Genomic DNA, 22,718 nt, shown 5'->3' with positions numbered 1-22,718 from the left:
ATTATTTTTTTTATATAAAAAAGGTCAAAATCTCATTAATCCTATAATCGATTCTGCTTCTAATTCTACAACCAAACACTCGTGCGTTTTCTAATTTCCATTCACCAACCGGAAGACAATCCTCGAGATTTTCTCCCTTTTTTAATGTTTAGTAGTATATAAATTAGTTCAATTTTTATACTTTTAATTTTTTAAATATTTTCTTCAATCGATAATTGTTTTAAATTGAAAATTATGGGGACGGGACGCAACATAATTGTAGAATTTATAGATTATGTTTCAATTGGTTTGAATTTTCTTATTAGCAATATGAAAAATACATTAACATATCATGTGTTTAAAATATATTCTACTATTAAAGATGTTTACTGTATAAAAATATTTGTTAGTTTTTTTTATTAGATTCAAGATTTTGTATGTATAAATATATTGTTTATTTCCATTAAAAATACGAGGTATTGTCGTAATTTTAGACATTTTAATACTTTATACAGAAAAAGAACTAAGGTTAAAAACTTTAAACTTTTAAACAATAATACCACCATGTGTTCAATTTTATAATAATAATAATTATTATTATTTTGTATTCAATTTTATAATAATAATAATAATAATAATAATAATTCGAGCATAAAGGCATCGAAAGGGTAACATTGACTAGTATTTTATTTGAATTTTTACATAGTTCGAACTAATGCAGAAAAATCTAATTGTTCGAATTTCAGATAATTACACGTATTTATTATTTGTCAAAAAAGAAAATATTTTTTTTAATGTGAGAAAAAAATACATGATAGTGTTCAAAACTCCAGACGTGACTTCAAGGGCTGAAGAAGGGATATTTTCTAAAGATCTGAGAGAAAGCAGAAGCTGTGTAATCTCGAAACTCATCGTCCGCATCCGACATCTGAGTCTGGAAGAGAGATACGTAGCCATGGAGACAAGAACTTTGGCAATGGCAATGTTGCTGTTCACTGTTGTTGCATCCGTTTCTAGGGTTTCTTCAGCTTCTTCTCCAGAAGCCGCCTTTGTTCAGAAGACCATCTCTTCCCACAAGATCGTCATCTTCTCCAAATCCTACTGCCCGTAACTCTCTCTCTCTCTCTCTCTCTCAGTGATCTGGGTTTTTGTCGGAATCGATTTTTTTTTCAGGAAATGGGATCTGGGCTCTCTTGGATTCTGTGTTCTTTAGTCATTCTGTGTTAGAAATTGATCTGGGCATTCTTGATTTCATCTGTTGGAACTTGCATGCAGGATCTGTAGTGATCAAAATGATGGTAAAATTCCAGATGCTGCATTTAGATTTGTACCCAACTTGAATGAACCCATTCAGATGGTTCCTTGTTATGCTCCAATCGATTAAATTCAATTAAAGGAGCCGTCTTTATCCGAACTGGGACATGCTTTAGAGATTTCTGGAACGATATCTATCTGGTTTTGCATCTATAAGCTCTTTATGTTGGAATCTCCTTCTGGGTCTTACTCCAATGAATTAAGAGCTTAAGTCAATGTACTGTTTCTGTTCTCTTGCATCCTGAGCTCTGTGTTAGAAACTCCTTCTGGGTTATACTCCCAATGAATTTGAGAGTTTAGATATTGTACTGTTTCTGTTCTCCTGCATCTTAAGCTCTTCATGTTAGGATCTCCTTCTGGGTTTTACTCCAATGAATTAAGAGTTTAGATGATGTACTGTTTCTGTTCTCTTGCATCTTAAGCTTTTTATGTTAGAAACTCCTTCTGGGTTTTACTCCAATGAATTGAGAGTTTAGATAATGTGCTGTTTCTGTTCTCTTGCTTCTATTTACATCTTTTTTAGTCATGCAGAGATCATGCACTTATGGCTGCTTCCTCTCCCTTCTCTTTCCTTTGTCCATCCACAGGTATTGCAGGAGGGCCAAGTCTGTGTTCAAAGAGCTGCATCAGGTTCCTCATGTTGTCGAGCTTGATGAAAGAGGTGCTTTTTTCAAACACAAAGATTTCACCTTTTCTTTACAATTCCGTCTCTTAGAAGCACTAGGGATCTCGGTTCTTTTGCATTTTGATTACATGGGAATTTTGAAGGATCGGAATAGATAAGAATCAATAACAAAATCGGTATATGACTGTTGCAAAGTGAATTGGTGACGGAATTTATGTTTCTATGAATACTGTGTTACAGAGGATGGGTCGAGCATTCAGAGTGCAGTGGCCGAGATGGTAGGAAGGCGTACTGTACCGCAGGTTTTCATAAACGGAAAGCACATCGGAGGCTCAGATGGTGAACTTGCCTTTCTTTATTATCTGTAGAGACAAATCTTGTTTAGAGCTAACTTGTTATGTTTCGGTTTCGGTTTCAGATACAGTAGAGGCATACGAGAACGGGGAACTGGCGAAGCTTCTTGGTGTTGCTGAGGACATAAAAGAAGATCTCTAAGTTAAAAAAATGGTTAGAAGAATTGCTACCAATGTCTTGCGTAGTGGAGTTATACGCAATTCTCGACTACTTCAATCTTTACGTGTTTGGAATTAAATGCAGCTATCGGGTTTAAGCTTTAACGGATCCGATAATTTCAATAGCTTCAGCAGATATTTCCAGTTCCTTTACGCATTCAGTCTCTCTTGACAATGAGTTTCCAGAAGCATAATAAAAATGTGACCCTTTCATAGTATTTCGGCATTGTGGATTCGAGTTGCTAACCAGGTAAAGCTAGCGTCAGAACAGAAGAGATTCAGACCGAACTCGATGAAGATTACAGTTTCTGTAAGAAGAGTGGTAAGAGAAGGTGTTGAAACAGGAGGAGTTACTAAATGGTTCTATTGCATTGAAACATCTCTACCTTCTTCAAGGTTGTGTCCTTCCTTTGGTTGTTGCTTCGTATTTGCTTCAAATGAACAGTATAATGGCTTGAGACTGAAACATGGGTCGGACATCCTAGATATCGAGGCTAGGATGGTGCAAGTAAATTCTTCTAGGCGACAAACTCTTGTTCGGGCTCTAGAGTTGGAAATATGGTCTGGAATCAGCCGTCCACGCGATGAATATCTGAATGTCTAATATCATCATCTACTTAGATAATGTGTGTTTCCCAAAGTCCGTCCCGAATCAACCCGAAAATTATCGGACTTCAGGTTTGAATTTGTAAGTCCACCAAAAAAATTAGATTTTCGGATCGGATTCAAATATTATTATTGCACAAGTGAGATATGAAATGGGTGACCCGAAAGTAAGTGGGTTTTGGATTTAAGCCTATAAAGGACCAACCCAGTTCGTATATCTATCCTGTATATTGAAAAAGAGAACATAGTAAGCCACTTCACCTCTATATTTTAATGTAGAGAGGTGGATTCGAACCCGCGATTTCAGACCCTATGGTAAATGATTTTACTGCCGAGGGCAAACTTAAAAACCCTCGGATCGAGATTTCAGACTCCAAACGGTAATTGGTCCTATAGGCTCGAAAATTTTCGGACTGGCTTGAGGGCAAACTTAAAACCCGCGTATCGAATGTGAACTCGGATCAGGTCGGGTCGGTCCGTTTGGAGTCTGAAATCTTGATCATAACCGAGATTCGAAAATGTACAAATTATGAGAAGAAACAAAAAGCAGGCAGGGGTGATATAATACACAAATACTTGTGTGTGTGTATATATAGTTTTGGGTTGCAGTGGAGATTCAAGAGGAGCAAAGTCTCTTCTAAAGTCTGCATTTTAGAAGAGATACTGTACTGTGCGAAAGTTGATAGCAGAACCTATAATAAACCATCCTTATTAGCCAATTAAACAACATGCTTATACAAAATTACATATTCCGTCAAATAGTTTTTTTAGTAATTATATTTAAATTCCAAATACAATTTATAAAGTTTCGATTATAACTCTGTGAAAAGCTTCCCAATTTAATATGATCCGTGACCATAAATATTTAAAAAAAATATTTTCTAAATTATACACGAGGAAAAAAAAAACAATAGTTCTATTTATTTAAACATTTTACCCATTAATAAGTCTTACCGTGAAATCGCACAAGGGTTACCGGTCCTGAATAATTAAGTAATTAATTGATTGATTAAAGCGCTAACTATTTCAATGTAACCGGTAATCCCGGTAAACGACAAAGCATTTAAAAGGATCAAAAGCGGAGAGAGAGAGCGCACCAAAGTAGTAACAGAATCTAAAAAATCGAAAAGCAAAAAAAAAAAGAGAGGAGAGAGAGATAGAGAGAGGCGCAGTCACCGGAAAATGCTGACGTGTATAGCTCGTCCGAAGAAAGCCGGCGAAGACTCACCGGGTCAACCCGACGATCCGGACTCCAAGAACATCAAATCCCTAACATCTCAGGTACTCTCGACTAACTCAACTCCGTCCTCTTCCTCTTGATTTTGCTTGGTTGTTTGGTAATTCCGTCTCTGATCGGAGGGTATTCTCGTCGCAGCTGAAGGACATGGCGTTGAAGGCGTCTGGTGCGTACCGGCATTGCACGCCGTGCACGGCGGGTCAAGGCCGGATCAGGAACCCGACCTGGTCGGATACCGATTCGGACCGGTTTAGGATGTCGTACCGGCGCACGAACAGCTCCTCGAGTTCGTCGGCGACGGCGTCGACTCCTAGGGTTTGGGGGAAGGAGATGGAGGCGAGGCTGAAGGGGATATCGAGCGGCGAAGCGACTCCGAAATCGGCGAGTGGACGGAATCGGCTCGACCCGATCGTGTTCGTGGAGGAGAAAGAGCCCAAGGAATGGGTCGCTCAGGTCGAGCCTGGTGTGCTCATCACCTTCGTTTCTCTTCCCGGCGGAGGAAACGATCTCAAGCGAATCCGTTTCAGGTACGATTACGACCCCCCCCCCCTGTTTCTTCAAAACGACGGTGACGATTCGCTCTGGTTTTTCTGATCGGACGGTCGATATTCGTTGGGTTCATCGCCGCCGACTTTTTCTCGGTCGAAATTTCTCTATTAAAAAATCATTTTCCACATTGTGGGCGTTTTTAGTTTTTACATGATCATTAAATATATATATCTTATTATAATATTGTGATATTAATCATACTATTACATGGCTTATCTTATTATATATGCGATTGGATTATTCAGTGATATATACTGATTCGAATGCAAATAATAATTAGAAGATATTCGAATGGACCGTTTAGTTATTACGATTACAACTCGGAATTTAGATATGAAAACATAAATTTGTTACATAAAGATTAGACAGGCCCATGAGAGTTAGTCAATGTCTTACGTAGACATGTTGCGATTATTTCGCACATTATTTTATAAATGTGATTCGTTTTTATAACATATCACGTTTTTTGGGGAACTATTTATATTATAATAGCAATTATTATTATTAATATTAAGTTTGAAAGGACCTCCAAATTAGTTGGTGGAAAAGAGAGTATTTGATAGGTTAAAAGGATAATAAATAAACTTACTTAATTGCGTCTCGAAATCATGCTAGAAGAAAAGGGGATGATGTCATGCGGACGGTGAGATGATGTCACCAGTAAAAAGATATTGTCTTTATATGCATTCATACTGTTTGGTTGCTGGATCATTTTATAATAGGTCATTAATTATTTCAGAAAATAGAAAAAAATAATCCTAAAATATTTACAGAATACAAAAAATAAGATTTATTTATTTTCTATTTTTAATTGATTAAAGCTCAATTAAAATATATTTATTATCATAATCATTATTTAGGATAAATATTTTTGTTGAGATTTTTTTACTATTTAGAAATGAGATTAAAAAATATTTTTTTGATAAATTAATGAATATTATAAGTGTTCTGATATATTTTTGAAGATGATATTTTATTAAAAAAATTATAAATAATTAAGATTATATTCTGATATTTTTGTAAAGTTTAAACAATGTTATTTTAAATGGTTTCCCTGGTTTAAATAACGTTGGGGAAGAAAGGAATGATATGATACCTTGTCTTGTGGTATGATTTTATTCTCAGGAAAAAAAAAAGATAATTTCATTTTTCTCGTTTGTGAAAGTAATTTTTATGTTATTTTATTTATTTATTATTATTATGAAGAGAAAAATAGTAGCGGGGCCCACAGTTGTCGAGGAGAGTTTCACGCCTAATGAGAAGCAAAGGCTGAAAAGGTCCAAAAAGGAAACTCGGTGTGCCCTTTATCGAGGTGCTTCGTGGGGACATGTTTTCTCTGTGTTTTCCTTTTCTAAGTTTTATTTTTATTTTTAATTTGAAACTCTCACTCAAATAAATATTTACCGGTGAATTTTATGACTATACAAAGATTTCTTTTTTATTTTTCATTAGAAAAATCGAAAATGATGATTTCTATACTGTTGTTTTATATTTTTATTTCTATAATGATGTTTTTTGTATTCAATTAATTTAATTTAAAATATATAAATATATTTAAACAATTTTTAAATCAAAGTTACTTTATATATAATCATATTTCATCCAATTTTTGACCCAAAATATCCCATATAAAAATTATATGTTGTTTCGATTTTTTTATGTTATTTCATATAAACTTCGAATATTTTTTTGTCGGTTGGTTTATTCTTTTACATTTGTTTTTATAACAGAGAATATGGAATCCTCCATGAGCACCTTGTTCTCCGCGTCCATGTCGCTCTCCTTCCACGACTGTAGAAAAAATATATTTTTTTTCTTTTAACCCGCGAATATAAACACCAAAAGACAAAAGCATATATATATTTTTGTTTCGAGAAATAGAGATTATAGCTTCGGACTGCTCCTCCTCCTATGTGTCTCCTATGGAAAACGACAACCACGTACCCTGTTTTTCCTCATGTCCTTTTTGATCTTTGACTCTTTGTCTTCTTCCATTTTGATCTTCACCTTTGATTACTGTCTTAGTTTATATGTTGTCTCGAAACCTCGTCTTTTCTGGGTGTTTTTTTTTCTTTCTTTTTTTTTTGTTCTGTTTGAGCTTTCTGATACTTAGGCTTAAAGGGTATGCAAAATCATTCGAAATCTTTGAGAAAGTTTCCGACTTTTTTTTTTGTTGGAGAGAAATCCTCTCCTACCACCTTCCATTATTTCCTTGTACTGTAACCGTGTAATCATGCTAATTATTAACTTTGACCATTGTTGTCTTTATGTTTCTTGATCATTAGTTAGGCATTAACTATTTCCAATATTATTTTTTATACTTGTCCTGTGTTCCACTGTTTTTCATCCCAAACAATGACTTCAGTTTTCAAATGGTATTAGTTAGGGCTTATCCCCCTTTTTGACAATGGTTTCTTTTGTCACTGGTTAATTACTGCTCATAATTAGCTTAATTTAGTGTGATTTGGAATTAATAATACTCTTCTCTGATCATATATCTTCCTTGGGAGGTGTTGTGGCACTTGTTAAAACTGGAGTGAGTGTTTTATAGCTGTTAAGCTTAAACTTGGGAACTGGATTGAAATTTACCTCTCAATTGAGGTTTAAATCCTTGCTACTAGAGCAGATATCATCCGTGATTCCCAGGATTTACAGATATGACAAGCTAAAGTTAAGATTCATGCCTCTTTTTCAGCTAAAATCAAGATCATGTGTCAGTTCTTAAAAACTGACTGCATTATGAAACTTGTCAGATTGGTGTTAATAAGCTGTAGTTTCACGTTTTTATTCTTGATCAGCCGAGACATGTTCAACAAACTGCAAGCTCAACGATGGTGGGCAGATAACTATGACAAAGTCATGGAACTCTACAATGTTAAAAGACTAAACCGCCAAGCTTGCCCGCTTCCCGCGCCACCGAGGTCTGAAGACGAGGTAAGGTCTCTTCAATGTATTGCCTGAGAAAACCAAAACAAGCTGATGATTAACACATCTTGTCAAGTAATCTAATGTCCTGAATGGAAAACATTTTTTAGTCATGAAGTTGCTGTGGTCACTAGTTGGTGTATGATCTCATCATGGATAGAAGTCACCCCAAAATTGATAATCTGTGAAGGAAGAGTGCCTGTAGTCTTACAAATCTTTCTTATACTTTTGTCAATATGTTACCGTCATATGCTTTCTCTTTCATTATAGACAATGATTAGTGGATCATATCCTTTTATCACTCGCATATAGAAGCTGTGCCTAATGATCTTCTAGGCTTGGATTAGTCAATAGAGAGTATTCGATGATCTGATTTAGTCCATATGGGTAAAATCCTGATCGAGAGGATACTATGTGGATGTTTATATACTTGAAAAATTCCCATATTCATGATGTTATTGCTTTGAATGTTTTCCTAGAACGCAAAACTGGAGTACACAGAAGAAAGTCCTGCAACACCACCATTAAACGGAGAGCGGCTGCCTCGTAACATGCATCATCCGACAGGGTTCGCTTACTCATCTTCAGATTCACTTGATCATAATCCAATGCAAGGCCGCCACTTTTATGACTCTGGTGGACTTAACTCAACTCCTAAACTTTCCAGCATTAGTGGCGCCAAGATGGAGACATCTTCCATGGATGCATCCATCAGAAGCAGCTCGTCAAGAGAGGCAGATCGGTCGGAGGATATGTCAATAAGCAATGCCAGTGATCTTGAAAATGAATGGGTGGAGCAAGATGAACCGGGTGTCTATATTACAATTAGATCTTTACCGGGAGGTAAAAAAGAGCTCAGACGAGTCAGATTCAGGTAAATGTCTTCCATTGTTTTTACACGCTTTCTAGCTCACAAAATTGCCCTTCTCACCATTCAGTTAACCAGTTCTGATTCAAAATCCTCCCTCCCTCCCATAAAAGTTTTTACTCTTTACATTGATCCTTCATATGTTTTCGTATTCCCTTTGGATTGTCGGCTTATCGTTGCAGCCGAGAAAGATTCGGGGAGGTGCATGCGAGACTCTGGTGGGAAGAGAACCGAGCAAGGATACATGAACTATACTTGTGATCATCATCTGAAGTGAATGGATATGTGAAAGCTCGTTTTTGGCATCAGCCTTTGGTGGTATACGTTTTTCTGCTAAAGCTCCCTCCCATCTCTTCATGAACAAGAACTCCTTGCGCCTGAAAAAGAAATCTCGCAAATCAATGTGGATATATATATATATATATATATGAGCTGAGGAGGGTCGACGTCGTTTATATCAACTTGTTGCATCGATTTTGATATGTCTTCCACCGTGAAGGGGATGCTGCATTTCGATCGGTTGCTCAGAGTGTTGAGAGAAGGAATGGAACGATATATTAAGAGATTGCTCCTTCATGTTAATTATTATTGTTCTGTCTATGTATTTGTTATGAAAGTTATGAACTCAGTCCCTGTACTTTGGTTTTTTTTGTTCTTCTCCTTTTGCTCGTTGTAAACAGAAATCTATCATCACCCTGTTTTTTGGAGAGAAAAAAAAATTGGAAATGGGCAAAATAATTGTCATCATGTAAGGGTTCGTCCAATTACGACCACATTGATTTGTTAAAAAATAAATTAATTTTAATCCGAATCATAGAATTAAACCTAAATTTATAAATACGAGATATTGTAACACGTCAAAGAATATAAAAATTGAATAAATGTGTTATCTAAATCAATTAAGAAATCGAATGGTTAGAATGGAGGTCTTCTAGATCTACACGAATATGTGACCCAGTGAGTTACCACTAGTATTTAGTATTCTTTCCAAAACAAATTTATATAAATACCTCAATTTTATAAAATATATCAAATAAATACCCACATTTTTAATTTTATTTAATTGATATCTCAAATATTAAAATATTTTAAATTGATATACTAAATGTAAAAATATTTCAAATCCAACTATGAAATCGACAACAATTTACAACATCCATTTGTTTTTTATATTGGAATTAATATCTAATTTATAAATCATCGTCAAAATTGAGTTTGTAAATTATCACCGATTTTGTGAGGTTCGTTTTTTATGTTGGAAATTAACATATAATTTATACATCGTTGTTAGAGTAGAGGTTGAGAATTGCCACCGATAATGTATCTATTTAAAACATTTCAATATTTGAAATATTTTAACATTTAAGGTATCAATTAGATCAAATTAAAAATTAAATATTTATTTGATATACTTTGTAAAGTTTTTTGATGATTTTTTTTTATGAAATTTAGATATTTTATAAAATTGAGATATTTATGTGAGATTTTCACTATTTTTTTATTTTTTTCATTAAATAAGTGATAAATTATTTCTTTATATTCCATATATTTTTCTAAAATATCATTTAGATCTATAAATATTATCGCAATTGGCACAACTACACATAACAAATAATACATATGATATTTTTTTTTGAAAATATTCCAAAAAATATCAAATTTTTTCCCATAGCTTTGAGACTTTTTTTATTATCGCATTAAGGGAAATAACCAACCATGCTAAGTAAAGGAAATCCCAAACATTATATAACCCCGAAAAAGAAAAAAGAAAAATAAATGAAATTGAGAAAACACACCCATCTGATCCAAATTATTGCCCGCACGCATGGCGCCTTCACCTTTCTCATACAAATTATACATACATACACATGTATGTATGCATATGCGTGTGTATGAAAAGGGGCTTTCAGGTTTTTTCTGGGAAAGTGTCTTGGGAGAGACCAAAACGCCAAGCGTGTCTGTGTCCTTTGCAGCTTTTGTCATCTCTCCACACAAACATCTCCCACACTCCTGTGTCCTCTCTGTCTATATCTTTATACTATATTATATATATATATATATATATATATATGTATGTATATGTATATGTGTGTGTATTTTGGGAATTTAGAATTTACCCATCTTTCTGATTTGTACTGTAATTAACGCGTTCTTGTCAGCTTTTGATACTCTTCTCACCAAACACACTTGAGCTGCTCTCTCTCTCTCTCTCTCTCTCTCTCTCTCTGTGGGTCTTCTTCTCTCTATAAATACTTTCTTCTCTGTGTTTTCTGTTGATCCCTCGGAGATTGATTAGCAGAAAGTGAATTAGATCTCTAATGGCGTTTCCTCAGAGAAGAAGAACGCCTTCCTTCTCTTCGTCTCTCCTCGATGCTATCTACCGCTCGATCGACGAATCCGACGGTCTTGAAACAGCCACCAAACCCACTTTCTATCGTCCCGACAGCAACAGCAACAGCAAAACTGTTCCTTCATCGAACAAGAGAAACATCCTCTGCGACAGCAATAAGCTGAAGAGTCTCCAACGAGCCATCGCCATGGACGACGAAAACTGGGTCTATGCCCGAAGCAGCAGCTATGGAGGAACCACTGTCCATCATTCTAGCTCCAATTCTTCAGATTCCTCCAGCTCTGCCGCAACCTTTTCTTCCTCCGAGACCGAATCTTGGGGCGGAGAGAGAAGATCGAGAAGACCCGAGAAACTTGCGGCTCAAGGCAAGAGATCGGAGTCGGAGAAGAAGAAGAAAACCGAGCAAACCCTAGACGAGAGATTCTCCAAGAACGGAGACGGTAAGCTCAAAGCTGTGAGAATCTTCGAAGAGCTCAAGAGATCCAAGCAGCCGATTTCGCCAGGCGCTCGTCTCAGCAGTTTCCTCAACTCCGTTTTCCAATCCAACGCCAGGAAAGTGAAGCTTTGCTCCGTCGGCGCGACCAGAGACGTCAGGTCATCTTCCTCCAGGTCCTGCTTCAGCAGAACAAGACACAACACAGCAGAAGACAAGACCAAGAACGAGAACAGCGGCATGAAAAGATCTGTCAGATTCTACCCAGTAAGCGTGATCGTCGACGGAGATTGCAGAAACAAGAACATTCACGAGAAAAACCCGAGTTCGAAGCGGGAATTCCCTCAAAACAACAAGGGTGCAGGTAAGAGATCGTCCCTCGGAGATGAGCTCAAGATCAGTCATCACAGTGAGGTGACTTGTATAGCAAGCAAGGCCGGTCTGAAACATTTCTCGGGAAAATACGAAGAAGACGAAGATGGAGGAACAGAAGAGAACGACGATGTCTGGAGCTATTCGAGTTCGGATCTGTTCGAACTCGACCATCATCGGGCTCGTTACAGAGAGGAGCTTCCTGTTTACGAAACAACTGATTTCAGCACTAATCAAGCCATTGCTCGAGGCTTGATTCTGTAGCTTTTGAGTTTATTAAATTATCATAATTAAATGTCTTTAATTTTTTCATTTATTTTTTTTTTTCGTTTTATCTATCCAAATATTTTCGGTTTTTACGTACGATATTGGGAAAAAAAATATTGGATATGCCTTATTTTAAAAAGAATGTATATTTCAAATATATACGAATTCATAAAATTCTTGCAAACAATACCAAACACCTAGTAAAATACATAAACTCTTATATAATACACAGAAATAAATGACATATCAATAAACTTATATATAGATAAACTGTTTAATAATGTCTGAACTAATGATATAATTTGTTAAGTTGATGTGTTATTAGCATGGAATTTAATTATTAACACATTTTTATTTTATAGTGATTTGGTTTAAATTCATTTATTTTTACTTTGGGTTCTCAACTATTTTTAATTTTAATATATAATTTGATTTATGTCGGTTACATATATTATGTTCTCCAATTAGCTCATCATCATCATCATCAAATTTGAAAGGAGCAGGAGCAACCAAAAAGACACCACGTGAGAATACTATTAATTTCACAAATTGTAATTATTGAGAAATTGGAATAATAATAAAAAGGTAGTAAAAATAAATAAAAAGGCAGAGAAAAAATAAAATAAAGGGAGAGTTAGTGATAATTACTCCGTGACTTGAAGTCCAAAAGGGGAGAAAGTTAACTTCTTTTAATGTGACATTAGAGCACATGGCCTCAACCTACCGTTTTAACTTTTCCTTTTTAAATATAAAGTTTATATATTAATATATTATAATATATATATAGAGACCAAAACGCCAAGCGTGTCTGTGTCCTTTGCAGCTTTTGTCATCTCTCCACACAAACATCTCCCACACTCCTGTGTCCTCTCTGTCTATATCTTTATACTATATTATATATATATATATATATATATATATATGTATATGTATATGTGTGTGTATTTTGGGAATTTAGAATTTACCCATCTTTCTGATTTGTACTGTAATTAACGCGTTCTTGTCAGCTTTTGATACTCTTCTCACCAAACACACTTGAGCTGCTCTCTCTCTCTCTCTCTCTCTCTCTCTCTCTGTGTCTTCTTCTCTCTATAAATACTTTCTTCTCTGTGTTTTCTGTTGATCCCTCGGAGATTGATTAGCAGAAAGTGAATTAGATCTCTAATGGCGTTTCCTCAGAGAAGAAGAACGCCTTCCTTCTCTTCGTCTCTCCTCGATGCTATCTACCGCTCGATCGACGAATCCGACGGTCTTGAAACAGCCACCAAACTTTGCGAGAAAAGAAGATATTGGATGGAAACATCATTGTCATATCAAAATTATTTTCTATTGTGTAACTTAATAACTCAAATATATTTCCATGCATGTGTTCAAGTACGCAAATTTGTATTTAATAAAAATGTTAATTAATATTCAAAATTTTAATTTTGAACAACCAAAACCAACTGGATTATCAAAATACTGTATTGTATAGTTTTGGTCGCCGACTATTAATCTACATATGAAATCTTGATCGACATGAAACGGTCACAGTCTCATAATTGATGATGTGATAAAGTTAATAGTGATATAATAATTGTGTCTTTTTCTAAAAAAGAAATCGGATCTTTATCATCGATTTGGAATTTATTGTTAGTCTTCCTGTTTTTTTTTTTTAAATATCTTACGGATAGTAAATGTCAAATTGCATGCCCCACAATCTATTGTTTGTTCTCTACCCAAGAATTTGTACATATATTAAAGAAGCTCAATATATATATATATATATATGTATGTATATATATATACAGGGATTCAGAAAAAAAAAAAGTATTATTACAAACAGATACGATTAAAATAGAGATATTTGGTTGTGTTTTGATGATACATATAATTTCAAATAATTTTATAGAATTTAATTTAAATAATTGAAATTAATCTTATCGACTACTACCCGTAAAACGTACCCATTACTGTTAACCTAGTTTCGCATATATATATATATAATTGACAATGCTCGACCTTATTATATCTCAAAGACGACAATTCACAAACCAAATCAGTCCAACTCCGTAGTCCAATTTTTTTTTTTCCAATTTGGATGTATCGGAAATTGCAAATATAGATTTAAAAAAAAAACTAAATCAGTCTATTGGAAGATGCAAGATTGACATTAGAAAAGTATTTTTCTACTAATTTTATAAATTAATCAAAACAAAAAATGGAATTCCAACCATAAATATATATATATATATATATATATAATAAGAAAAATGGATATAAATGATCGAAGAAGAAACAATATTGGCAGGAAGGGGAGTTGGATGGGTGACAGTGTAATAAAGAGAGGATGCTGTCATGCTTCTCGCCAACCATGCACTAAATATATGCGGTACGTACAGTACCATTCAAAGCCATGCAAATTTATGTATATATATATAAAAACTATATATATATATATATGATGATATTAAATTAATTATTGATTCGTATGGACAAATGCATGTGCACCAATTAAGGCTATGTAACAACACCCCCATCAGGCCCCTATCTACTCTTCTCAAAGCTTGTGTTATGTTTCTCTCTTGTATACATCACTTATGTTTTTTTTTCTTCAATCGGATAGGATATCCTAAATCAAAATCCATATTAATTCGATGCCAAAAATCAGTCAAGTGATTTGGAATATGCGCTCTCTTCCAAAACCGATATTTAAATTCGAAACGGGATATATATTTTGCATCCAATTTCACCGGTTAAACTATCCAAATTCGAATACACATCACTTATGTTTCCGTCTTAATCAAATATCTCCATATGTTACGAATAATGTTGATATAATATATATATATATATATATATATATATATATATATGTATATTGAATAAGAGAGCACATGTATGTATGTACGTATGAGTCATACTTTCCTCGTTCTTTTTTGTGTGATGCATTTTGACTTTGACTAGAGATGATATGATATCTGTAAAACAAGAAAAAATAGTCTTTTTTCCCATTATTATGGTACGTAAAATTATTAGATTGTATGTGTATTTATCTGATTAGTATTTGAAATTCAGTCCCATGTGCAAACAAAAACATTTTAAAAAAATGACTCCCAATCGTCCATTTTATAACCGATCACTTTGTTGTATAAATCTTATAAAACAAGGTAAATGGTAAAAAACCATATACTTTTATTTTATCTCGATATAAACGTTATATTTATTTTTATTTTAAAAAAATTATATATAATTAGATTCTCTCTAAAATATTCGTATACTTTACATGTTATATCAATTTAAATCATACATTTATTTTCTGTTCTAAAAAACTCTTTACGATAAGATTATCTCCGAAAAATTCTCGTGCTTTGCATATATAGACCAAAATAACATCGTCATAAAAATCGACAAATGGTCATAGATAATATATCGCAAAAACTTATCATGCGTATAATAAAAACGGCCGTTATCGAAATGTTGCATAATTATTCCAATATATTTAATCCAAACTGATTTTGATTAGATTAATTAAACCAAAAATTCAATACCAAAATATATATTCGTATAGATAAAAATTGATTCACGATAACCTTATATATGGTCGTTATGTGTCAAATGGAATAAGATAGTAAGAATATGTTATCATAATGAAATAATTAATAACGAGTCAATTAAATCTAAAGTTATGTCATATCAATGTGAATGTATCACCTAGGATTTATGTATCTAGATTGTTTTTAATACATATAAGATTATTTTTTTACCACATATGATTTATGTATACCCATTTATCAAATAAAATTGACAGCGTTATTTTGACCTAAATATGCAAATTATTTTTTAGAGAAAATCTAATTATAAAAGTTTTTAAAAAAATAAATAAATGATTAAAATGGCCATAATATGAAAAGTATATAATTTTTTTGGAGATAATATTTTTTGGAGAATAAGTGCATGATTTAGATGGTCATAATATACAATGTATTGATGACGATTGTTTTTATTATTCGTAGGATTATTTTTTGTGATATATTATCAGAGCCATCTCAAACATTTTTTAGACCTTGTACAAAATATTTATTTTTATTATAAAAATTATTAAATTTAAAAGTTCAATATTAAATATGATTGTATTATGAATTATATTAAAATATTAATATAAAAATTGTAATTTAAAAAATAAAATTTATAAAAAATAACATAATTATATCATTTTATTTAAATAACATCATTCTTCTAACTTTATTTTAAGCAAAAAAATCTTGTTATTAAAGTATCATAAATTTGCAATACAATGATAATATTATCATTAAAAAATAAACATTGATAATATTTGTTAAAATATAAAAAACTAAAAATAAATATAATACCTTAATATTTGTTATGTTCGTAAAATAAAGAAAAAATCCCAAAATAATATCTGAATTTTTCAATTTTCACAAAATAAAACCTAAACTTTGTTTTTTATCAAATAAAACTCCAACTTTATTTTTCGGTCAAAAATAAATCTGAACTTTATAATCTTTGTCATTTTTAACCTTGTTGCTGACGTGACATTCTGATATCGTGATACGTGGACGATGATGTGTCAAATACGGTCAAAATATTGACTTGTCACGTAGGATGTCGAAACGCCACGTCAACAATAAGGTTAAAAATGATAAAGATTATAAAGTTCAGGTTTATTTTTGACTGAAAAATACAGTTGAGGTTTTATTTGATAAAAAACAAAGTTTAAGTTTTATTTTGTGAAAATTGAAAAGTTCAGGTATTATTTTGGGATATTCCCTAAAATAAAATGTGTAAACAATGAGAAGATATGAAGATATGAGATTGATTTTGTATAATAAATTTTGGATTGAAATTTTAGATATGGATAGTGTAAGATTAAATAGATTTATTTTAATTTATAGACAAAAAATTATAATTATTAATTATATTGATTTAATATCATAACATTAAAAGATTAAAAATTCTAATTATTAATAATAAATATTATAAAGATATTATTCACCTAATTTTAAGGAGTAGGACTCGGTAAAATCTGGTTTGATTTATTTATTAAATATTATATTAATAAATATTAATTTAAAACTAATAAATTTATATTAAAAATATTTTTAAAAAATATAATATCTATATATATATTGTGGAGCCCTGTGCTAAAGCACCACTCGCATACCTTCTGAACCGACTCTGTATATATTATATATGACCATTTGTTAATTTTTTATGATGATATTATTTTGGTTATATATAGAAAATACGAGAATTTTTCGGAAATAATCTAATTATAATTTTGTTTTTTTAGGACAAATAAGTATATGATTTAAATCAACACATAAGAATATTTTGGAGACAATCATATTAAATAGAATTTTTTAAATAAAAAATAAATATAATCGTTTAAATTAAGATAAAATGAAAATATAGAATATTTTTGACCATTTACCTAAAAAAATATTACTGAATTGGTCATTATGTATAAAGACAAGTTAATGCATTGGATTTGATGTTACTGCCTTTCTGGTACGCCCTCGATGGCATTCTCACGCCTAAGGCACGTGACCTGCTCCTACACATTTTGGAGGAGGTTTTTAGGTTTCTAAAATTTTAAAAACAAAAACAAATTGACAATAATTTTTTTATAAAAATAGTTTTCTTAAAAATTTGGAAAGCCGATTGAATCAAAAAATCAATTAAAAACTAAAAAACGTCATTTTCCAGATTTATAAAAATAAAAAATTCAAAACAAAAGTTATCACCATTCAAAACCATAATTTTATCAAATTCGATATAAAAACCGAATAGCAATGATATTTTGTATCAGTAGAAAAACCAAATGTTAAATCGGATATAAAAAATATAATTTGTTTAAATAATCTTGTCACCATTAAAAAAAGGAGCAAAACCAATCTCCAACAGAGCCGAATTTAATATAACATTTTTACCCTCCCATGTATTTTATGTTGGCCAAGGAATTCGAATACAAACAGCGTATAAAATCTAGAATGAGAAAGTGTTTCGTTTGTTTTCTATTTATAATATTTAACAATTATCCTATTGGCTTAAACCAAATTTTAAAAAATAAATATCCTATTGGCTTCATCATTAACTGAACATTGCTTAGATAAGTTCTATTACAAAACAGGAAGGCCACGTTCTGGAAAATTCGCAAAATAAGCTTTGCATATACTGACTGAATTTGTACCCCTAATATGCTAATAAATCTGAAAGCAAATCCACACAAAATGGGAAAATAATTACGAGAAAAAGGAATCCTTCTGGATTTGCGCGAATGTTAATGGAAATAAAACTTGCCCATGCACACAGGCCGTGTATAAATGGCTATGTGCCTGCCCTCCATATTTTATAAAGGTCAAACAATTTCAACTCCTTCAACCTCGCGAGTCGAACAGGTAGGCTTCAGCTCTATACATTGTATATATATGTATGTATGTATATGTTACATGTATATACTGATATCTTGAAATTCCACTGATCCTTTGCAGTGACATCATGGACCGTCTTCCGTCAGCATTCCTACAGCTCTTAACGCTGGCTGTTGTGATCCTCAGCTGCAACGTCCACGCAGCCGACAACATCGGCATTAACTACGGCCTCCTCGGCGACAACCTCCCTCCCCCCGCCGAGGTCATCGACATGTACAAGGCCCACAACATCGCGAAGCTCCGGATCTTCGACCCCAACCCCGACGTCCTCAACGCCCTCCGGAACAGCGGGCTCGAGGTCTACCTCGGTATGAAGAACCAGGATCTGCCCGGCCTCGCGGCGAGCCAAGAGGCGACCGACGACTGGTTCAACACCTACGTCCAACCCTACCTGCCCGACGTCAACATAGCGTGCATAACGGTGGGGAACGAGGTGATCCCCGGAGAATTGGGACCCCACGTCTTGCCCGTGATCAAGTTCTTGCAGGTTCACGTAAGGGCCAAGAATCTCCCAATCATGATCAGCACCACGGTGGCGACCTCGAATCTCGCCACATCGTATCCGCCTTCCGCCGCTACGTTGACGCCTCAATCCCAGGAGCAGCTCGTCCCCGTGATGAAGGAGCTGGCCGAGGCCCAAACCCCGCTTATGGTGCAACTGTACCCTTACTTCGCCTACGCGAGCGACCCGGTAAACATCCGCGTGGACTACTCGGTGATGAACGCGACCGAGGTTGTGGTGAAGGACGGGGAGTTGGAGTACAAGAACCTGTTCGACGCCATGTACGACTGTTTCGTCTTCGTGGCCGAGAAAGAGGGAGCGGGGAATCTGAAGATGAGCGTGACAGAAACCGGGTGGCCCTCGGGAGGCAACGGGGACCTGACAACACCCGAGCTCGCACAGACATATAACCGCAACTTGATGAATCACATCGCGAGCGGTGTCGGGACTCCCAAGAGGCCGAACATTGCCATCGACGGGTTCATATTTGCGATGTTCAATGAGAACCAGAAACCTGAAGGAGTCGAGCAGAACTTCGGACTGTTTTATCCCGACAAGAGTCCTGTGTACGAGCTGTTTTGATCCACATGTCCAAAGGACATTATTCACTAATTGTATTTCACATGTTTAATGTCTTTAGACATTTTCCATATGCTGTTGCAAAATAAAAAATGTACCGGTTCAAAATAAAGGGAAAACATTTTTTTTATATATATATATATCATTTTCTGAAGGGCTGATTTGGTTCAGCGGTAAAACCATTTATCGTGGGATCTGAAGTCACGGGTTCGAATCCACCTCTCTATACTAAAATGTAGAGGTAAGGTGGCCTAGTATATTCCCTTCCCCAGCACCCTCACTAGATGGGGATACGAACTGGGTTGGTCCTTTATATATATATTATTTTCTGTTCTATGGCAGAGTGTGGTGAATATCTAAGATGCAAAAGATTAAAATCTTCCAAAGGAAAAAAAGAATAAATAGTGAAGAAAATAAATGGGCACATCTATGTAGATCCTCAGGTTTAGAGAGAAAATAACAAGCGTAGACATGAACAGGCAGATGTGGTTAAAATCTCAATGTCTGAATCGTACGATTCGTACCGTCTTCAACATGTATAATATATGAAGCAAATTTGGCAAGTCGTCAAGATATATTATCTACGATTCGACGTACCAGAACGCACATACAGACCGATGTGTCTTGACGGATTCAGTGGCCGTATTTCTGAAATTCCCACTCGCTGTTATCTGTTCGAAACCGATGGAAACAATATGGGCAATTGGGAATGGAAAAACATCGAGGAAGATAAGAACTGGAGTAGATAGAAAGAGAGAGAACAAAAATGCACATACCCAATGGACATACTTGACGAGTCTTGAGCCATCGGCTGATGCAGTGGAAGTGAAAGGCATGGTTGCAAACCCCTGTCGAGTGATCAATTGATTCACAACATTTCTATTTTTATTTTATAAAAAATAAGTAGAAATAGAGATTCAGGAGTTAACGTTCATTGGTCGCATCATAATGATAACGTACATGAAAAGACTTCATTATATGAAGTGTAGAGAAATGAAGAACCCTTTGTCACTAAATTATACTTCCACACCAAAACTCTATATTTGAGAATACATATATCTGAAGATACCAAATGCGGTTAATTCATTCAGTTTGAGCATAAACTTGGATTCTCAACCCAAATATCTCCTGCTACTACATTAGCACATAACATGTGAAACCAACAGAAACACAAAATTAATAACTTGGGCTTGGCCCCTTTTCTTCAGAGATATGAAGTTTTATCTTCTAAATGTCTTTGAAATTCAAGTGTGGTTATGGAATACAAACTAATCTTATCAAAGATTGATGAATCTGAAAGCAAAAGAAATCCTATGCTTTCCAAAAGCTTGGACATGCCTTTGACAGCTCCCAAATCATAACCAACTGGGATTCCAAACTATGCATCAAAATTCTATATCCACCAAGCTTTTTCATTTTCCCATTGTCGACATGAGTAAATCAGCACACACAAAATCTTATCAACATCAAGTAAGCTACCTTCTTCATTCATGAAGAAAACGATATAGTTATACACTTTTAATGCAAAAACAAAACTTGCCAGCTAGTGTTTGCAGTAAATGTAATAGGACTCCAACTATAGAAAGACACAGCTGATTGTCTTTGGATGAGAACTAAACCACAATGTATTCTCTCAAGGTGAGAATGAACCGCAAATTTCATACCTTTTATCCCATAATCTATTGGTCTACAGTACAAAGTTTAAACAGAGCAATAATAAAAAAATACCCTATAAGCACCACACACCAATCACACCTCCACGTACTAACAAATAAAGGTCATTTGGCTACCACACAACAGCCAATTGTGGCAACACTTCATAAAATTACATTCCCTTTTTCTATGTCATTATAGCCAGCTTAAACCTGATCGAGATTCAAACAAAGGGAATTATATTCAAGAGTATGGAGAAAATCAACACGTACCCCAAGCAACGGTGCATTCCTCGCTGGTGGCACTGGCCTGATTAGCCTGGCATTCAATGCCTAACGATCACAAGAAGAAAATAAGTGAGCCCAAACATCGATTTTTCTCAAATTCGCACATCTTCGACAGATTTTTCTCCAACTTACATAGATCCATGATGTGGTTCCGGCAGATTGCGCAGTTGTCAACAACGATATCTGCAATCAAACAACAGCAATCAGCAAAAACCCTAGCTTACGATAGAGAACAAACCGATCGAGATTTGACGATTTCAGGTTAGAATTAGGCTTGAAAATACCCCAAGCCCAGAGCGCGACGGCACTCCACTTTTTAATCTCAAAGCGCTTCGGCTTCTTCGTGGAAGAGGAAGGAGCGGCGCTGCTGGAGCCTTCCCCGGCGGGAGCCATGGTAACACCGGAATCCAGAGACGCCATTGATCTCTGCCCGGTGAAGTAGAAAACTCGAGCAAAAACCTTAGAAATCGAAAGGAATGTCAATCTCTAAATGTTCACTCGGATGTTCATGAAAGTAGAGGAAGACGGGAGAAAATGACGGAGAGAAACAGGACTCCCTCGAGAGGAGTTTATATAGTTGGTATTTATTTGGAAAATCAATATATCAAAAATCGAGATAAATTAATTAAGTTTATAATTTTGGATCACTAAAATTATAATCTTTGAGAGAAATAATTTTAACACATGCCAAAATACTAATTAAAGTTTGTAATTGCGATCGATAAAATTATACAATCCGAAATAAAATAATTTCGGATATAATCTTTTACTTAATCCAAATTTATGCCCGAAAGCTTAGAATACAAACAAATTGTGTAATAGATGCGTTGGTTATACACATTCGTTAATAAGATTATCAAGTAAACAAACTTTAGCTATAGATTAAAAAAGCTATGCCAAATTTTTTCTTAATTGCTTAAATATTAAATAAATATAATATTTTTATACTGAGATAAAAATATATTATATTATTCCGCCCAGTCATATATTTACGATATTTTTTATATAATTTTATTGAAATTATTATGGTAAATAGTCTCTAGAAAATAATGTTTGCATTACCATGATTCAAGAAAAAAGAAAAGAAACAGGAAACCCAAGACCTGTCTTTCTTATGAACCCTAAGGTCTTATATGTAAATAAATAGAGTAATGGGGCAACAATGGAAATAAGAAGAAAATATGAGGACCTTAAAAGTTTAAGAAAAGTTGTTGCATTTGTGTAGG

At 34.1% G+C, this 22,718-nt stretch overlaps 5 protein-coding genes across 6 annotated transcripts; 4 read left to right on the top strand and 1 right to left on the bottom strand.

The window, feature by feature from the left end:
- The first annotated feature begins 814 nt into the window (after positions 1–814).
- Positions 815–2,648, top strand: LOC104811005 (glutaredoxin-C4). The gene is made up of 4 exons (XM_010537520.2): positions 815–1,086; positions 1,881–1,954; positions 2,159–2,257; positions 2,337–2,648. Exons 1-4 carry the CDS (start codon positions 935–937, stop codon positions 2,411–2,413), a joined length of 402 nt encoding a protein of 133 aa, XP_010535822.1. The 5' UTR covers positions 815–934; the 3' UTR covers positions 2,414–2,648.
- A 1,420-nt stretch (positions 2,649–4,068) lies between these two features.
- LOC104811006 (protein Brevis radix-like 4) lies at positions 4,069–9,038 on the top strand. 2 transcript variants are annotated; one of them, XM_010537522.2, is made up of 6 exons: positions 4,072–4,317; positions 4,412–4,800; positions 7,621–7,756; positions 8,227–8,315; positions 8,415–8,621; positions 8,798–9,038. In XM_010537522.2, exons 1-6 carry the CDS (start codon positions 4,219–4,221, stop codon positions 8,874–8,876), a joined length of 999 nt encoding a protein of 332 aa, XP_010535824.1. In that variant the 5' UTR covers positions 4,072–4,218; the 3' UTR covers positions 8,877–9,038. The 2 variants fall into 2 exon arrangements, with proteins under 2 accessions (XP_010535823.1, XP_010535824.1); XM_010537521.2 differs by having other exon boundaries at positions 4,069–4,317; positions 8,227–8,621.
- A 1,779-nt stretch (positions 9,039–10,817) lies between these two features.
- LOC104811003 (protein BIG GRAIN 1-like C) lies at positions 10,818–12,129 on the top strand. Its single transcript, XM_010537517.2, has one exon. It carries the CDS (start codon positions 10,934–10,936, stop codon positions 12,032–12,034), a length of 1,101 nt encoding a protein of 366 aa, XP_010535819.1. The 5' UTR covers positions 10,818–10,933; the 3' UTR covers positions 12,035–12,129.
- A 6,093-nt stretch (positions 12,130–18,222) lies between these two features.
- On the top strand, positions 18,223–19,879 carry LOC104811000 (probable glucan endo-1,3-beta-glucosidase BG4). Its single transcript, XM_010537515.2, has 2 exons — positions 18,223–18,438; positions 18,532–19,879. Exon 2 carries the CDS (start codon positions 18,539–18,541, stop codon positions 19,553–19,555), a length of 1,017 nt encoding a protein of 338 aa, XP_010535817.1. The 5' UTR covers positions 18,223–18,438; positions 18,532–18,538; the 3' UTR covers positions 19,556–19,879.
- Positions 19,880–19,957: 78 nt separating this feature from the next.
- Positions 19,958–22,043, bottom strand: LOC104811002 (RING-box protein 1a). Its single transcript, XM_010537516.1, has 5 exons — positions 21,777–22,043; positions 21,625–21,675; positions 21,478–21,537; positions 20,329–20,400; positions 19,958–20,223 (listed from the first exon to the last, which is right to left on the bottom strand). The coding sequence occupies exons 1-5, from the start codon at positions 21,910–21,912 to the stop codon at positions 20,186–20,188; spliced, it is 357 nt and encodes a 118-aa protein (XP_010535818.1). The 5' UTR covers positions 21,913–22,043; the 3' UTR covers positions 19,958–20,185.
- Between the last annotated feature and the right edge of the window lie 675 nt (positions 22,044–22,718).

The sequence above is a fragment of the Tarenaya hassleriana genome, unplaced genomic scaffold, assembly GCF_000463585.1.
Source record: "Tarenaya hassleriana unplaced genomic scaffold, ASM46358v1 Cleome19, whole genome shotgun sequence".
In the NCBI taxonomy this organism is placed as follows: Eukaryota; Viridiplantae; Streptophyta; class Magnoliopsida; order Brassicales; family Cleomaceae; genus Tarenaya; species Tarenaya hassleriana.
Note: the sequence above shows the minus strand (reverse complement) of the source record. Positions and strands in the feature narration are given on the sequence as shown.

Excerpts from the sequence above, each read along its gene's own strand:
- LOC104811005 (XM_010537520.2), top strand. The coding sequence starts at position 935 with ATGGAGACAAGAACTTTGGCAATGGCAATGTTGCTGTTCACTGTTGTT. Across the intron at positions 1,955-2,158 it reads TGTCGAGCTTGATGAAAGAG|AGGATGGGTCGAGCATTCAG; the intron begins GTGCTTTTTTCA and ends ACTGTGTTACAG. Across the intron at positions 2,258-2,336 it reads GCACATCGGAGGCTCAGATG|ATACAGTAGAGGCATACGAG; the intron begins GTGAACTTGCCT and ends TTTCGGTTTCAG.
- LOC104811006 (XM_010537521.2), top strand. The coding sequence starts at position 4,219 with ATGCTGACGTGTATAGCTCGTCCGAAGAAAGCCGGCGAAGACTCACCG. Across the intron at positions 4,318-4,411 it reads TCAAATCCCTAACATCTCAG|CTGAAGGACATGGCGTTGAA; the intron begins GTACTCTCGACT and ends TTCTCGTCGCAG. Across the intron at positions 7,757-8,226 it reads CACCGAGGTCTGAAGACGAG|AACGCAAAACTGGAGTACAC; the intron begins GTAAGGTCTCTT and ends ATGTTTTCCTAG.
- LOC104811003 (XM_010537517.2), top strand. The coding sequence starts at position 10,934 with ATGGCGTTTCCTCAGAGAAGAAGAACGCCTTCCTTCTCTTCGTCTCTC.
- LOC104811000 (XM_010537515.2), top strand. The coding sequence starts at position 18,539 with ATGGACCGTCTTCCGTCAGCATTCCTACAGCTCTTAACGCTGGCTGTT.
- LOC104811002 (XM_010537516.1), bottom strand. The coding sequence starts at position 21,912 with ATGGCGTCTCTGGATTCCGGTGTTACCATGGCTCCCGCCGGGGAAGGC. Across the intron at positions 21,676-21,776 it reads CGTCGCGCTCTGGGCTTGGG|ATATCGTTGTTGACAACTGC; the intron begins GTATTTTCAAGC and ends GTTTGATTGCAG. Across the intron at positions 20,224-20,328 it reads TCGTCAAGTATGTCCATTGG|ATAACAGCGAGTGGGAATTT; the intron begins GTATGTGCATTT and ends GGTTTCGAACAG.